Genomic DNA, 17,275 nt, shown 5'->3' on the forward strand with positions numbered 1-17,275 from the left:
CGTCGTCAGCGTCCAGTAAGCACATCGACGACCGCGTCGATGTCATCGCCCCCTCTGCTGCTTACAATGATCTTACAAACAGAGTGATCACTAACTCCTCCTCCTGTAGATCAATTAGGTTATTTGACTGATCGGTGAGTTTAAAATTAATTCTCGTTAAAAACCGATCATGGCATCGCATATAGACCGGATTAATCGGATTCTCAACGATTAAAAATCCCGGAGGGGCTGTTGGTGAAAATGAATAAAGGATATATCCCTGTTGAGCTTGATTTGATTGATTGGTATCTACCTGGTAACTCCCTTCGATAACATCACACACTAGATTGATTGCTATCACCGATGCGATATTTACGTTGTATGGAGCAATATGCCTACCATCATCCCCGTTATCGTGTCTGAGGATATAAGTTGATGGACCGAGAAAATCATTAAGAGACTTTCTTAGTTCTGGCGCGTTGTATCCTGGAAACTTGAAATCGGGTAAATCGGCTTCTGCGATATTATACTCGGTTAGGAATTTTTGTTTATTATCAATTCTGCTAGTGGATATTACCCCGATGATTCTTTCATTGATATATTCCATGTCTGATATAAGTTGATTTAACACCTCAATGTGTTTTCGTGCTTTTGTTTCCCGTAGCTGTTCTAGTTGTGATTGGCAAATACGATTAATCTCGATAAAAAACCTATCGATATCATTTAAATTAAGTTCGGCATTGATGTGCGATCCAGGAATTTTCTCGTACCTAAAATCCCAATACATGGTATTCCTGTCTTGAAATGTAAACCAGTCGGGGGGTGACGAGTTTTTCATAACAAACAAAACATCTCGATAATTGGGATTAATCTCATGATACGATTGTTTACCCTCGGGGTTTTCATAAAGTGGATTCTTAGGCCATCCTAGTATGGTTCTTATTGAACTGTTATAAATATCAACCATATACCCCGGTGTGCTTATTTCAATCGTCGATGATAACGTCGGTTCATGAACCGTAATAGCGATTTTTGATTCCTTTCCTGTGATCGATTTTATTCTGCGTTGAAATTCTTTATTGATTTGCTCTATTTGGTATGACCCAGTTGGTATTGTAACCTCCTCCCAGTTTGGGGTTCCATCGGGTTTATTTGTCCGTGCAAAAACCAGCGAGTTATTAGGTTGTTGTCCGTTAAATGCGTTCGCTCGAATATTAGGCCAACTGTGATATATTCGCAATTTTGCCAGCGCTATTTCCTTCACTGGAACCGGCGATGGGAAGTTCACGCTGAATTCGGGTTTCGTTGACGTTATTGATATCATATTTGTTTGTACCGGAGTGGTGTTCTCCGCGATCCGCTGAAGTAATTGAAACCCTTCGGGGTTCAGCGACATTATTATTATTTGTTGTCTTTAGTGTCTAATTTCAACAACCAGGTGGTTTCGGCTTCCAGTTGAAAATCCTCGATTTTTGACATCGCGGAGCTATACAACTGGACCATCGTGGAGAATTCAACATCGGATACGAACAAATTATCAATCGATAACGAGATCAACCCGGATAATTTCGAGTATGCGTCGGATACTATTTGATGTTTTACTGTATACTCGTTGAGTTTTTTCTGAAAACACGATGATATCTTTCTAGTGATTGCGTTGGCAACTCCAGCAACTGTTGTCATCGCGGAGATAGCGATTGGAACAGCGATCGGGGTTATCGTGGTCACCGTGGATAAAATAACACCGGCGCCAGCTACTATACCCGATACCGAGTACACGACCGCGTCGATGGCGGTTATTTTTCTGCGGTATTTTTTTATTTTTGCACGGTATTGTTCGGAAAGCGTTTTCAAATTCGCGGAAAATTCTTTTGCGGTATCGAATCGATATTGATGTGACGTCGGTGATACCTCTGATTCAACTTCCTTGGTGGTCATTTTTATTTTAAAAGGGTTAGTGTTTTTAATTACTTAGATTCGCTGCAAATTCCACATACCATGTAATGTTTGCCCGGGTTAGATTTCTATCAACGGCATAAATTGTAAACTGTTCAGTTGCGTTCCTGTCTATAATTGTTGATATTGTATTGTTAAACCCGGATGAACTCGACGATAATATATTAAACTGCATCATTGAAACCAGTGTCAATCGATAAATACCCTTAACAGTTGCGGTAATATTTACTGTATTCTGTGTAGGAGTCCAATCGAATGATCCATGCCGAATTGTGTATACTGTGTTGATGATGTTCTCATGAGGGATTTTTATTTTTTCGAATTGCTCTGTCATACTTTTTTTGTTCGCTGCAACATCAAGTTTGATTGTTCCTATTTCATATGTATGTACGTCTATACCTTTTTTGTTCGCTGCAACATCAGTTTTGATTAATCCTATTCCCCGCCAATACGCGTCTACATTTTTTTTGTTCGCTTCAATATCGGTTTTGATTGTTCCTATTTCCTGTGTATGCGCGTCCACACCCTTTTTGTTCGCTTCAATATCAGTTTTGATTGTTCCTATTTCCTGTGTATGCGTGTCCATATTATTTATGATCGTTGTAACATCAGTTTTGATTGTTTCTATTTTCCGTCCATGCGAGTCTACATTATTTATGATCGTTGCAACATTAGCGCCGATTATTTCTATTTCCCGTTCATGCGCGTCTACACTCCTTTTGTTCGTTGCAACATCAGTTTTGATTGTTTCTATTTCCTGTCCATACGCAGTGATATCATTTATAGTTATTGTGATTTCATCCGGTTTGGTATTTTTTTTACCAAGGAATTTATCAAAGTTGTCATCGATCCTGTTAACATTTTTTCGTAACGAGGTAAATTGGCCCGACAGCGTCGTAAACTCCAAAATAGTATTTTTTATTGTTGCAAGATTCGGTTCGGTTACCGTCGGGGTTCCAAAAAAACTAGCGGTAGTGAGTTGTATATCGGTGACAGATTTTTTCACCTCGGTGGCAGATTTTTTCACCTGCGCGTCAAGTTCGGTCACCGATCTATCTAACCTTGTAAAACCGTCCTGGACTAATGTCACCGCTGATATATGCCCACCCGGTCTGATTCGTCCGTCGGCGGTATACAACGCGATAGAGCCCTCGTCGGCATCACGCTGTCGTGTTAAAACGTCATTCAGTGACATATTACCGGATTTCAATTTACCCTGGCGGTCTTGAAATACAACTATTTCGCCCGGGTCAACACTTGTTAAATTCAACATATCAGCGATTTCATCCTCAATTAGTTTTTTTATGTCATCGGTGGCGGGCGTTTCCGTGGGTTTTTTCAGCGCCGAAACCGGTCGTCCCCAAATATCAATCATTATTATTGTAAATGTTATTCTCTAAAATCCGTTGAGCTTCTACGACCCCACTAGTGTATTCGTTTACAACCACATGAGGTGGTTTTCGCGATGATGAAATCGCCGCGAGTACGTTCAATACCTCGCGGCCACATATCGGTGGGTCGCTTAATCGCTGTGTTGGCAGCGTGGAATAAAAAACCCGGGCTGAACACGCCCGGGCTGAACACGCCCGGATATACCGCATGAACTCTTTCGGCGGGGCTAACCCGTATGAATCAAAATAGACGATTGCACGCGGATCAATCGCGTATGCAACCCAATGAGTTCCCGCTCCGGAGGACCCATCGAGGTTAATTATGCCTGTTTCAGTATTCCTTGGGGCCGCCGGTAATTGATCCCTCATAAAAACACCTCTGAAGTTTTTTATCGCTAACGCGTTTGCGGCGTCTATTAAATCAAAATTAGACATAGGAGTCATAGACTCAGGAGTCATTAACTCCCGAGTTAATAAACGGTTCCCGGTAGTCTTAGACCCTTTCCCGAATACCATGAATACGGGGTTCCCGGTAGTCTTAGACCCTTTCCGGCCACGGGTCGTTTTTTTTTGTAGCCTTTCCCGGTTGCCTTCTTTAATGCCATTCCCGCCGCGGTACCAACGGCCCCCAACGCCGCCGCCTTAGCCACTGCTGGTGCGGCCGCGGCAATCAACGCTGGAATCGCAGCTAACAGCGGAAATATCCCACCGGTCTTTTCCATGTTTTTAATTGCTGCGGCTGAAAAATCTATTTGAACACCCTTTTTATTCTTCATCGCATCATTGAAATGTTTTATTTGACGCGCCGTCAACGATATCTTATGATTACCACCCGCCATCTGTGACGGCTTCAGCGTTATTGTGGTTCCGCATTGTTTAGCCGACTTTGATCGTAATTTCTTGACTTGACCATCAGTCAACTCTACACTGACGACACTATACGACATTTTATTGTAAACGCGTTTATGTTTTCAATTACATGTTTTCCACTGGTGCATCAACGATTCTCATTCGTCCACCAACGCCTTCCAACAGCATTGATTTATCGCTGAGAATGACAGCAACCGCTCTATAATTAACACCACCCGGGGCTATACGAGCTCGGAAGTGTATATCAACGACGGATTGTCTCGTTAAATCAAGATGTTCCAACGAAAAGTAATAAATCGGATACAGGTTTTTAAAATCAAGTTGTGATATTTGCAAACCAGTGTCGACGTTTTGATCACGACCCATATATGACAGCAATCGATGATACACACGTGCGACATGGTTGTCACCGTAATTAAGCTGTATATCCTCGGATGGTTCCTGTTGTCCGTTTATTCTCAGCGAAACATCCCTGACTCCTAATTGATCAAATATCATATGGCTGCGTTCTTGACTGCCCAATCGTTCCCTATTCTGTAACGCTATGAATATATGACGCGGGGCTGAAACACCCTGTTTTGATGCCAGGTGCCATGTAAACGTATCGGTGACGTTATCCTCTTTAGCATCAGTTGTTACCGCTAGCCAACTCAACAACGATTTCCCTCCCTGTTCCATAAATGCTAACAATCGTGCTTCCGTGGTAACTGATGGAGTCAGCACCGGCATCCACAATGCCATTTTAGTTAAAATGACTTTACCGGCAGCGACGCCAGCAGCATGCCATATTGCATTGTTATCATCGCCCCTTCGCGTCAGCGCGATTGTATGCTTAGCCCCATAGATGACTTTTCTAACATTTCTGCAGAATCCAAATATGTGATGGAGTGGAATCGCGCATGAAAACTGTCGGCGTGGTCCTTGCAACATTCCTACTCGTGCTGCGAATCCCATATTGTAATTATCGTTAAGACTTTTTATAATATTGAAATTAACGTTTGGTTTTACTCTGCGGTCTGGGTTATTTGCTTCAGCCTGATCAATTGCGGTATCTTTTTCCATCAGCAAGTTAACGTACTGAAGATGGTCAGCGTTATTAGTGATATCCTTTGCGAACATCATAGATGGGCCCGCCGATCTTGTATAATCATCCGAGTATCTCGCCAACCCAATTATCGTCGTTGCAACATCAACCTCGCGTTCTATTGATTCAATTTCTCGCCCGTCAATAAGATATCTGGCGCTCTCAAATAACGCCATGATACCGTTGTTGACAAAGCCAACTCGAACACGATGGTCATCTGCGTATGGTGTATTATCGGCAGCATTTGTCACGAGTTCTCCCTCGATTTCGATAAACGCTTCACACGGCAGAAAGTATTTACTGGTATCTTGGACTTGAAGTTCAATTCGCGATCGTAGGTCGGGTTGCGCTGCATAATAAGAATAATATTGATAATCGCGGACAGAATCATCCCTGCGTACTGGGGCGTCCATATCAAACGCGGGATCAGCGGTTCGCGCAAACATTTTATTATTTATCATGTTGATGTTTTCAATTGCGATTTTTTCGTCGTAAATTCTTTGAATTTAAACCACTCCCCGCTATCGCGTTCATGAGCGCGTTGGTTGCCGCATCGGCGGATGGCTGAGCCGCCAACGACTCTAATTTTTCTTCCACGGCGTTATTTATTACTTTACTGACATTTGCAGGCATCACTGTCGTTGATGGCATTACCGGTGGTTTCTGTTTTTTTCTCTTGGATTTCACCAATGACATTAGTTTGTCCCGCGCGGCAGAAAACGCCCTTCCGGCAACATCTCCAATAGCACTAATTCCCTTATCACGAATAACATCAATAGCCTTCATTCCTAATTGTTTGGCTAACGGCGCTACTTTTGGAGCCATTCTTGTAAATAACCCCGCAATGGTGCTACCGAGACCATCTCCATAGTACGCACGGTAAACAGGCAATCGCGAGTTTACCACGTAGACGAGTACTTGTTTATCGTGATTGTAGTGTATGATCATCCTTATTAAAAACACCAGTTTTCCAATTAATCATCCACGAGTTCGTCTATGAGCGTTCGATATGCATTAATGTCCATAATACCGCCTGCAAATAAACGCTTGCAAATATCAGCGGCCTCATTGATTATTTCCGGAGAGTTATTTCCGGCTCGTTTTCCTCCGATTAGTACTTCCAGCCGTGATATATCACTGAGAACACTATTAGGGCAGGTAACGCCGTAGGATTCTTTACCAACAGGGTATCCTTTTCCTTTTTTTGGTGTTATACTCTTAACTTCCTTGTGGAATGCGTCGTAATCGGATTTACTACGATGTGGTAATGCATCTTTATGTTTACTTGCTAAATACACTATTCTTGCCCAGTCTTTTAACGACTTTATATTTTTCTCGTAACCGCTATTGATATGCTTCTTATCTCGTATGCTCTTAGCAAAATTGTTGGCAGTAAAATTAATTAATTCTTCCCTGTTGCTGAAGTCTCTAATTTGATCTATTGTGCTCTTCTTGAGTACAATACGGGGTATATTCCCTTCTTTTTCTTCCGGTATTTCTTCTTCCGGTATTTCTTCTTCTGGTATTTCTTCTTCTGGTTCTTTCGCAGTAGCGCCTAGTTCTTCCTCGTCGGCCATTGTAACATAAGGTTCTTGTGGTTCCGTTATAGCGAATGGTGGTGGCCTCCGTGTTGTAGCAGCCGCTATTTTTGCAGGAAGTGTTTCTAAAGACCTTTTTGTTTGTTCGGTCTGAGCCGCTATCTTTTCAAGCGCACCAAGAACGGGTACAGTTGCCGCCGTAACATCTTTGGTCGCTTTGGTTACCGGGGCAAAGAGTTGTTCGCTTCCAACAGTAAAATCGGTTTGTAGTTGCTGCCGCGTTTGAAGTTGTTCTCGGACCCTGTCCCGTAACGGTATAAACCTTCTAAGCGCCGCTAGCCGCTCTCTGGCTAGCCGAGTAGTAAGTGATTCGCCTACCATTATTGCAATTGCTTCGCAATTTCTAATTTCTCGCCGGAGTTTTCGTCTATAATCCTTCTAATGTTTTTGATCTTACTAGAAATCTCCCGGCGTCGTTCATAAACACGTCCGAGTTTTTTTCGTATTATTTCAACGGCAGTAAATAGTCCAATGAATGCATTTGCGTCATTGTGGTACAAGTTTTCATTAATCGTATGTTGTAATCGTTTTATAAAAAAGTACTCGCGGGCCAGGGTAAAACGCCCCCGTTTCGACTGTTCGTTAATAATCTCATAATCGGATAATATTTTTTCACTGTCGAGACCATCAGATAATTCAATTCCTTGATTTTTTAATTTTGAAATCTCGGCTAATATATTATTGATGTCTTCGATATTCATTATTCTTATAAAACATCTTGTTTTTAAATAAAAAAAAATGAAACCCCGTGTATCAATTCCGAAGGTGTTCATACTTTGTTTTCTTCCGGAATAGACAATAACGTTTCACACTGTCATGGTGGCCTTGTCAGCGCCATAGGCGCTGGTGACCTTGTCACTCGCTAATTTCTGTTATATATGAAAATCGAATTCTGTGACTCGTCTTTTTTGAGATCGCTGTTTGATATACTCGTTCTGCAACAAATCGTACTGCGGGCATACAAATATCAAAATATTTTCCTGCCGCATTCATGGAGTGAAATGTTTTTTCCTCGTGCGTTGTTGTATCAAACGATTTGACGCTCTTTGCTTTTTTTGCGTGCTTCCCTGTTTTACCTTTTTTGGTGTTTTCACTCTGAGAGATGGCTTGCAGGTTTGTAAGAGAATTATCAGTCTTATTATTATTAATATGATCAATCACAAGCCCATTTTCGATTAATCCGTGAAAACATTCATAGATGATTCTGTGACAGAGATATTTCTTCTTTCCGGCACCAAACATTAAATACCCGTGATTATTTACGGTACCAACCGGCTTCTTCAGTTTGCGGTTTCTAACAATGCCGTCGCGAGACGCCTCGTAACTGACGAACACAGGATGCGGCTGAAATTCTTGGTCCATTTGTATAATAATACTATTTGTCTAATTTATTATTTGGTTTAATTATGAATCTTTCAACGTAGTCTTGGGGGGTTTTGATGACTGAGTCAGCGGTGGGGTCAATGACGGCGTTTTTTATTCGTTTATCATAATAGCGTTTTAACTCTCTGTATCGCTTTCCGCCACAATTGATACACAACTGCGATTTTCCTCTTACACCAACGTGGCAAACCAAGCACGGTAGGGGGCCAAGAGAACCATTACGAACGCTTTGTAAATGATACCCGCAGAATTCACCTCTACATGATTTATTGCACGGGGTTATCGACCCAATCATCAACCATTTGCAGTGATTCATTATACTATGTTCTTTCATTTAAATACTTGTTTTAATTATATGGATGAGTTTGAGAGATTGGCAGCAATTAAACCCCGGAAAAATATTAAATTCAATCTCGATAGAGTCCTCAAGGACACACCAAAAGCGTTAATAAACGATAGAACCCTGTTGAATAAAATACGCGATTGTATCAATGAATTCAAGCGTGATGGCGCATCTCACAGTTGGTCAACATTTCGAATTGATGGTGTTGTTGATGCTACCATGAACGACAACCGCGCAGCAATGATAATATCACAACTTGACGGTAAAAGATATTTCTTCAGAGTAAAATTCATTGTCCGGGTGGAATCAGGTGATTGGATCATACGTGATAAATTTGAACCGGTTCTCAGCGACAAGAAAACAGTCATTGTCAGCCGCGACTCCAAGCCGGGGTTGTTAACCGGAATTGACAAACCATACTATGAACGAGCGTATCCTGAAACAGCAGTTGTTTATGGAATATACCCGTTAAATAAGAAACCTGATATCGGAAAACTGAAACCGATGAAACAGTCAACGGGGATAAATTGTGTAGCAGAACGAATAATAGAGCATTTTACAAATGCATGTCGAGGAAACAAATTGACTGATTTACGACGTAGCAAAATCAACCAGTGGGAACTAACCGTAAAAGAGCGTGGAGCAACCATCAGCGACATAGCGAGATTAGAAACATTGCTGAGATTTCCAATAACCGTTACAACGATAACCGGTGAAGTATTATACGAATCAAAGTACAAATCAAATGGAGCCCCAATCAAAATTATTGATCATAACGAACACGCATGGACGCCCGCGATCACAATATTTCCACGGGATAGAACAGTAAAGTATATCCCGGGGGAATTCCTGGAAGAGAACGGTTTTCTCGCGGAGAGGAAACTATTTGATGCTATTGCTTGTTTGTGTAAAAACGACCCTGTGTCAGTGTGGTTACTTCGCAGCGCTGAAAACGACATGGATACCTTTGATCAGTTTGTAAGACCAAACGGTGAATTATATCGCACTGAAGCGTTTCACAACAAGATGAAAAAAACCGCCATGGAATTTGAAGAGCATGATGAACAACTGCTAACAAATTGTTTTACGATTCCATCGGTTGTAGCTCATGTTGCAGCAAGGAAAAATGCGTGGAGACCAACGCGCAAGGAATTTCTACCGGATGTACAATCCAGTTGTTTGGAATACTATCACGGTGGACTATGGAACACTGAATACAACCGCGACGCTATGATCTCGGTTGATATGGTTGCCTGTTATCCAGCGAGTTTTCTCGGGTATGGATCCGCCGCTGAGTATTTCAAACGATTTGGACACCCCAGACATGAAATGACTCGTGTTGCTATTAATGGACCACTGCCTGATTTTGATTTAACCGGATTCGCTCGCATAGTATCATTTGAATTCGCGGCAGGACTCCATCGCTGTTGCTATATTTGGATCGGTAGACACATAGCTGAAAAGAGATGGCTTCCAATAGCGCTGCTACGGTATATGATTGATTGTAAAATGCTAGTTTCGTTGATTGTCAGTGACGCGATTATATCATACCGGGCACAGACTGAAGTCTGGTTACCAGAACCGGAGCGTCTAGATAGCATAATTGACGAGTCCAGAAAACACATTGATGCCGACGAGGAATATATCATCGAATGGTCCAGGAGGATATTTAACCAACGAAACCACGAGGCAAAAGATCTCGGTAGAAGAATAATTGGTAAGTTCACACAAGGTGGAAAAAACTGCGACTACAAACGATATTGCTCACGGCTAATTATAGATGACGCAGAATATGATTTCGTAATCAAGGACGCAGTGGCAAAAAATAGATACGTGAACTGCAAAACAGCTTTCTTGTCCAATGGAACGAGGTTGGGTACAGTTGTTACCTACAGCGATGGAGACAGCCCGGCGTATCCACATTTGAGGGCGTCTATGCTGGGTTATGCCGCTATCAATTTATTCTCGATGATAAATAGATTCCCCGATACCGCGGTTAGAGTAGCCGTTGATTCGTTTTATATTGACGTAGCGTATAAGGAAAACGTAGCCGGGTTTACTAGTCCGGACGAGAGTTGGGGTACATGGAGAATTAAAAATGAAATACGACGCGATTATTCCCCGTCAGCAGATGTCACCGTTGAGAACAACTACTTACGCGGTGATAAATTGTCAGAATGGTCTAATGCACCGTCGTGTTCTGATCCAATTTGTAGACACAAGACGGTTTATTTAAGCGGCTGTGGCGGGTCAGGAAAGACGACTCGGGCAATTGAATTATTTCGAACGCGGGCAAGTATAATCGTGCTTACACCGACCCATAGACTAGCGCGAGAGATAAAACAACGAAATGTTGACGCCGTTACTTATCACAGCTTTTTTCGATACAGCGGCGGTGAGTGGACTCCTGATCGAATGGGTGAAAAATTTATTCCCGACATTATCATCTGGGATGAGATATGTACTGTTTCGTTAGATACTTTACAAATGTTTCTTGAGTGGTTGCTGCGCGCGAATACAGCGGTAATCATGTGTGGGGACCATGGCCAACCACCACCATTTGTCGGCGAGGGTCCACATGATTGGTTAAGGGGTTTTGTGGACTATTATGAAGAAACCGATACTGATTACCGAGCACTTGATGAACAACTGCGCGAGGTTAAAAAATTAATCAGATTACAGCCGGATAGAATTCAGTGTGAAATAATCCGCGAGGTGATTCCGGAAACGCCGTTGAATGAATTCTGGGAAACATGGAGACCAAACGATTTGATTGTAGCGAGTAGAAAGATAGTCAGAGACACACTTCAGCGGAAGTTGTTTACGTTGCATAAGGAAAAGTTTCCAACGCGTCCAGTGCCGTTATGTTATAGACCCGCGGACACACGGCGGCAGAACATTGAAGTTGAAATTCCAGCCCCGACAGCGTCAGGGACAAAAAAACAAATTCTCGTGCTGAATGATATCGTGCTCGTTGATATCAGCGTCGTCGAGGACGCGCTACGTGCTGATAAATCCCCGTGGACGCTAGGATACGCAACAACAATACATTCCTCGCAGGGACTAACCATCACGGACACAATTGTTTGGATAGTTGATAATCGCATCGAATGGTCGAATCTAGTCTATCTTGCAGTGTCCAGAGTACGAAGGATAAATCAGCTTCGAAGAATTGTTATTGACGGAGTCAGTGACGAAGTCACCGACGGAGTCACTGACGAAGCCGGCGACAAAGTCACCATCGATGCAAGCGTCATTGATAGAAAACTCTCGGGTTACCGCCAACAGGATAAAAAAAAACAGCGGCGTTTTGATATTGATGCCGAATTAATAATCTCGCTACGACAACAACAGAATAATCACTGCGCGAGTTGCAATTGTATAATGAGTTGGCGTTATTCGGATAAAGACACTCGCCAATTTACCGTGGATAGGATCGATAACAGTCTCGGTCATGTCAAAAACAATGTGAGGTTGACCTGTCTTGAGTGTAATAGACGCAACGGCGCTAGTTAAGACCACGTGGGGGCAATTGAGTATCGTTAGGTATCACTTGTAGTTGCTCGCGTGTAAATCCACGCCGAGGAGCAGTTGAATCCAGCCTATAGATCGGTGGTCTACCAGTTGATCGTGTTATCGTTGATATGTTATGTGTGGTAACACTCCAAATAGGATCAGTAACCCTTTTTTTACCGCCTTCAAGCTCTCCTGGTTCATATAGATATCTAACAGTGACATTGCCGAGAATCGGCTTAGAAACGCTATTTATTTTTAATTTTCCGGGTATATACTCGTATTTAATCGCGTCGCTGGGCTTCATGTTGATTGCTCGGGTAATCTCGTTATTTAACGCTGCAATTACGCCTGGCAACCTTTTAACCCATTCACGAGATCGTTTTTCTTGGATGAATTCCTTCGCGTATTGATATCCAAATAACCGTTCAGCGAGAGTCCGATTGAATCGTTCAACAATTGCCTGATCACGATGTAGCGCAGTATGACCTCGTCGTATCGCGACGCTATGATGTTTCAGCGTTGATAAAACAGCGCCGCGAAATTCACTACCGGGATCAACTTGTAATAGATTTGGCCAGCGCAGAGGGCCTCTTCGATAAATTCTTTCAAACGCAGCGGCTACTTCAGTTGCCGACTTTGTTTTTAACGGCTCCGCTTGTTTGTATCGACTCGCAACATCAACTACGGTTAGCGCGTATTTGTAACCGTTGTCATGCGGCAAAAATAGTATATCAGCCTGATGAACTTCATTAGGTACGCTGACATCAAAGCGCGAGAAGTTGATTTGTTTAGGCGGTGGTAGATAGATTTGCCATATAGCCTGTTTGGATAACCAATTAGCCGCAGTGGTCTTTGTTACCTTTGCAGCGCTTGCAAGCTTACCAATTGCGGCCTTCCCCTTCCAGTATCCTCTCGGAGAATAATAGATGGAATCCATCGTTTTTCTTGGATGATTGTTATTAATTACCAGCGCCAATCATTAATTTACCTTTCATAGCCGATTTTACCAACCATGAGGCCAATTTTTCTTTGACGGATTTATCAGGAATAGCATTTAGCGCGTGAATTAATTTTACATCCGCGATATGGCGCTGTTGCAGATCGCTACTTTTATAAGCAACATCATGAGCATGACACGCCTTATCGATAGCGTTTATTGGATACTCACCGGGTTTGGGCTGATTTTGATCATCGAGTCTAATATCTAATCGTGTTCCGGGGCCACAGTAGTTATATCCTGGGAGGTGTTTTTCTCCTGGATACTTTGCCCACGGTGTTCCGGGGAGTTTTGCCAATTTGGCTGCGATGTCACCTCCTCGCTTTTTTTTAAAACATCTCCGGGTCTAATAGAAATAAATCTAAATTTCTTTGTACCGCATTGTACACACTTGCCAGTAAGGGCCGATCTGTTATTTCTTGTTGTAGCGGTTGTCATATCATTTGTACCAGTACGTACTCTACACTTCACACAATATAGATCCATAATTTATGTATAGAAATATGAATATAATTGATTTTTCGGCGACTAAAACAAGAGAACCAGTTAAGCATGTTGCAGCGTTACCAAACTCGATCCGGATGATTATCATCGGACCATCTGGATCCGGCAAGACGCAATTGTTACTCAATTTAATAATGAGATGGATGAAGTGGGATAAGTTGTATTTGGTTGCTCCTAGCGTAGATGATCAACGATGCTACGAGGTGTTGAAAGATTTCAACGAGAATGCATCAGCGATCGCTAAAAAAAATGTTATTGAGTTTATTACAGATATCAATGATGCACCGGGTATTGATGATATTGATGGCGACGTTAACAATCTAGTCGTGTACGATGATGTTATGTTAGACAATCAAAAGAACCCAGCTAGGATATTTTCCAGAGGCAGGCATAAAAACACTGACGTGATATATGTCACACAACGATACACTCAGATTCCAAAAGTAATCAGAGATAACTGCAATATTCTTGCTGTATTCAACGGCGTTGATACACACACGCTACGAAATATTTGGCAGACATGGTGCGGCGGTGACATGGACTTTAATGTTTTTCGAAACTTTTTTAGTCATGCTCAGTCGACCCCACATGGATTCATAACGATAAATTTACATGATCCTCGGACACGATATCGTATCGGACTTGACCAAATATTCGGTTAGTTGTAAATAATTTTCATTGTAAATAACCACTTAGCAGCAGAGGGGGCGATGACATCGACGCGGTCGTCGATGTGCTTACTGGACGCTGACGACGCTGGGGATCGGCGCGCAGAAGGTGTTAATTAAACCAAATGACGTCACCATCGTGTAAGATGGACCGACGTCGTTTTTTTTTTACCAGGCGCTGACGACACTAGATCGTTGAGTGCAGAAAGTAATAATTAAGCAAAATAACGATTGGACAAAATGTCGGATTCGCCCCCTCTGCTGCTGAAAGTGATTAGGCGATCTAACTTGTACAGCATAGTAAATACTGGTACATGTACTATCATGACCTTAAACAAGTCTACAGTCTGATCCTTAAGTTACCCTGCTCTGCCAAAATATGGGACACAGTCTCAGAACATTAGACTCTATTAATCTCAGAACATTGGGTTAGAACATTGGGCTGTACTAAACTCAATCAGACTACAAACACTGGATGGTAGTAATCCCAGACTTTAATTAGAACATTAGACTGTACTAATCTCAGGCAGACTTATAACATTAAACTGTACTAATCTCAGGCAGACTTTGAAGATTAGGCTGTACTAAACTCAGTCTGACTTAGAACATTAGACTGTACTAATCTCAGGCAGACTTTGAAGACTAGACTGTACTAAACTCAGGCAGACTTAGAATATTAGACTGTACTAAACTCAGGCAGACTAGAACATCGGATTGTACTATCACAGGAACTGATATTTAGAATATTATAAACTTTTAAAACTGTACCTTGTGATTTCAGGCTGCAGAGAAGTCACTGAAAGCAGCAAGATTTGCCCATGATGGAAACAATGCTATGCAATTCAGTCATGACCTTGTCTCAATTGCCAGTGGATTAAGTAATACTAACCTCGTCGAGTTAGCAAGACAGCTTCAGGACCTTGTTGGGGAACATACTCGTATGAGATATCCAGATCGATTTTGCATCCCATCCATTCCTGCTGATTTCTTTACAAGTGAGCACTCAACAAAAGCATGCGACTTGACTAGACAGATTTTGAACTTGGTAGATCAGATACTGAGATAATTGTAACTCGGTATAACATGCTACTACTGGAAGCATGAGGATAATATGCTATATAGAAAGAGAAATATGTGTAAATAGACACAGGAGAGATTATACTTTCCATTTGATTGCTTGATACACTACAGTATAACCATAAATGTCATTACATGTATTATAATTAAGGACTCAAGATTACAAATATTTAGGAAGAAAAGGTGTCAAGACAGAGTGTAAATATATTTTACATATGTTGTAGAGCAATTGTAGAACTATTGTATGTTCAGCATATATCAATGACATTCATATAAAAGATAAATTGTTTCCAAATTACTTGCTGTATGTTTTCTTATAGTAAACTAAGTAAGATTAATTGAATGTTTCTAATTTTGCTTTCATATCATTAAAGGAAAAATCTGGATATTCTTTACTGAGAGAGTGCCAGCGCCTGATTAAACCCTGTGGAGGCCCTTAGGCAGTCAAAATCTTGGGGCCCCCCTTGCAAATTATCTCCTAATACGTTTTTAATTTTACCAACCAACAATTTTAATAAACCAATTTTTTTACACAAAACAAGTATTAACAATTATTAATGTTATTAAACAAATTAACATTTTATGATATTAAACAAAAATTATTAAATAATTATTGTCGCGGGGCCCATAAAAGGCATGAGGCCAATAGGCGGGTGCCTACTCTGCCTATTTGGTAATCCGGCACTGCAGAGTACATGAAAATGTTTGATATCCAAGGGTCAGTAGTGTTCCAGTATGCGTGTCTGCTCTGATATGTTTATAGAGAAAATCTGAAAGAGTTATTTATTTAAAATGAATTTGGTGAGTTTGGATTAGAATTCTTTTCAAAAGGTAGGAGGTATCTTAAGTTTTGTTTGTATTTTATAAAAGTAGATAATAATAATAATAATAATAATGAGGACTTTGTATAGCGCCTAATCTTTAGAAGCTCTAAGTGCTTTACAACTTTAGACAACACCTGTAAGATAAGAAACATAATAATATTATTTCAAAAACAAACAACATGAAATTAGAAAACAAATTTAAAAAGAATATATAAAAAAATAAAAAACATGCTGAGAATATTTCAGGTAGGAAACATTATTAAGTCTTTAAGTTTGTTCATGCTGTCGAAATAAATGAGTTTTGAGAGCCCTCTTGAATGTCATCACTGTGTCTTTGTGTCTAAGTTCATTGGGCAATTCATTCCACATTGCTGGGCCCTGGTATGCAAAAGAATGCTGTCCGTATGACTTTGTTTTCATACTTGGAATAATGAATATACGATTGTCAGAAGAGGAGTGTAAGTATCTTGCTGGTGTGTACACATGGGTGAGGTCAGATAGGTATGTTGGACTAGAGCCCGACAGTGAAATGTAGCACAAAGAACAAATTTTGTGTTTGATTCTGGATTGAATGGGTAGCCAGTGTAGGGTACAGAGCAGCGGGGAGGTGTGCTCTGATCGTGGTACTCTAAGTATGATACGAGCAGCTGTGTATTGAACTTTTTGAAGTTTCTGGAGTAGATATTGAGATGAACCAGACAGAATTGAGTTACAATAGTCCAGTCTTGAAAGTACTAATGAACACACAAGTGTTTTAGTGGCATCAGCTGAAAGATATTTGCGAACTGAGTTGATGCATCTCAGCTCAAGATATGCAGCCTTGCATATGTTCGTGACATGCTGGTGCAATAGCTGTGATGACTTATACATGACCCTTTTATGAGACTTTAAATTGTTTTCAGTTTTTATTTATCAAATGTGTACATAAAATTATAGTTTTAGACATTTTTATCAAATATGAACATAAAATTACAGTTTTAGACATTCTTATCAAATGTGTACATAAAATTACAGTTTTAGACCTTCTTATCAAATATTTACATAAAATTACAGTTTTAGACATTCTTATCAAATATTTACATAAA

The 17,275-nt window shown here is 41.0% G+C and overlaps 1 protein-coding gene across 1 annotated transcript in view; it reads left to right on the top strand.

Moving 5' to 3' along the window:
* The window catches only part of LOC149786373 (sacsin-like), a 68,532-nt gene extending 52,868 nt beyond the window's left edge, over window positions 1–15,664 (top strand). The window contains exon 8 of the mRNA XM_089975931.1: window positions 15,071–15,664. Within this exon, the coding sequence (XP_089832057.1) occupies window positions 15,071–15,355 (285 nt within the window). The 3' untranslated portion in view covers window positions 15,356–15,664. The remainder of the gene's footprint in view (window positions 1–15,070) is intronic.
* Window positions 15,665–17,275: the final 1,611 nt, after the last annotated feature.

This window comes from Sinohyriopsis cumingii, chromosome 12 (genome assembly GCF_028554795.1).
Source record: "Sinohyriopsis cumingii isolate HCF-2022 chromosome 12, ASM2855479v2, whole genome shotgun sequence".
Taxonomy (NCBI): domain Eukaryota; kingdom Metazoa; phylum Mollusca; class Bivalvia; order Unionida; family Unionidae; genus Sinohyriopsis; species Sinohyriopsis cumingii.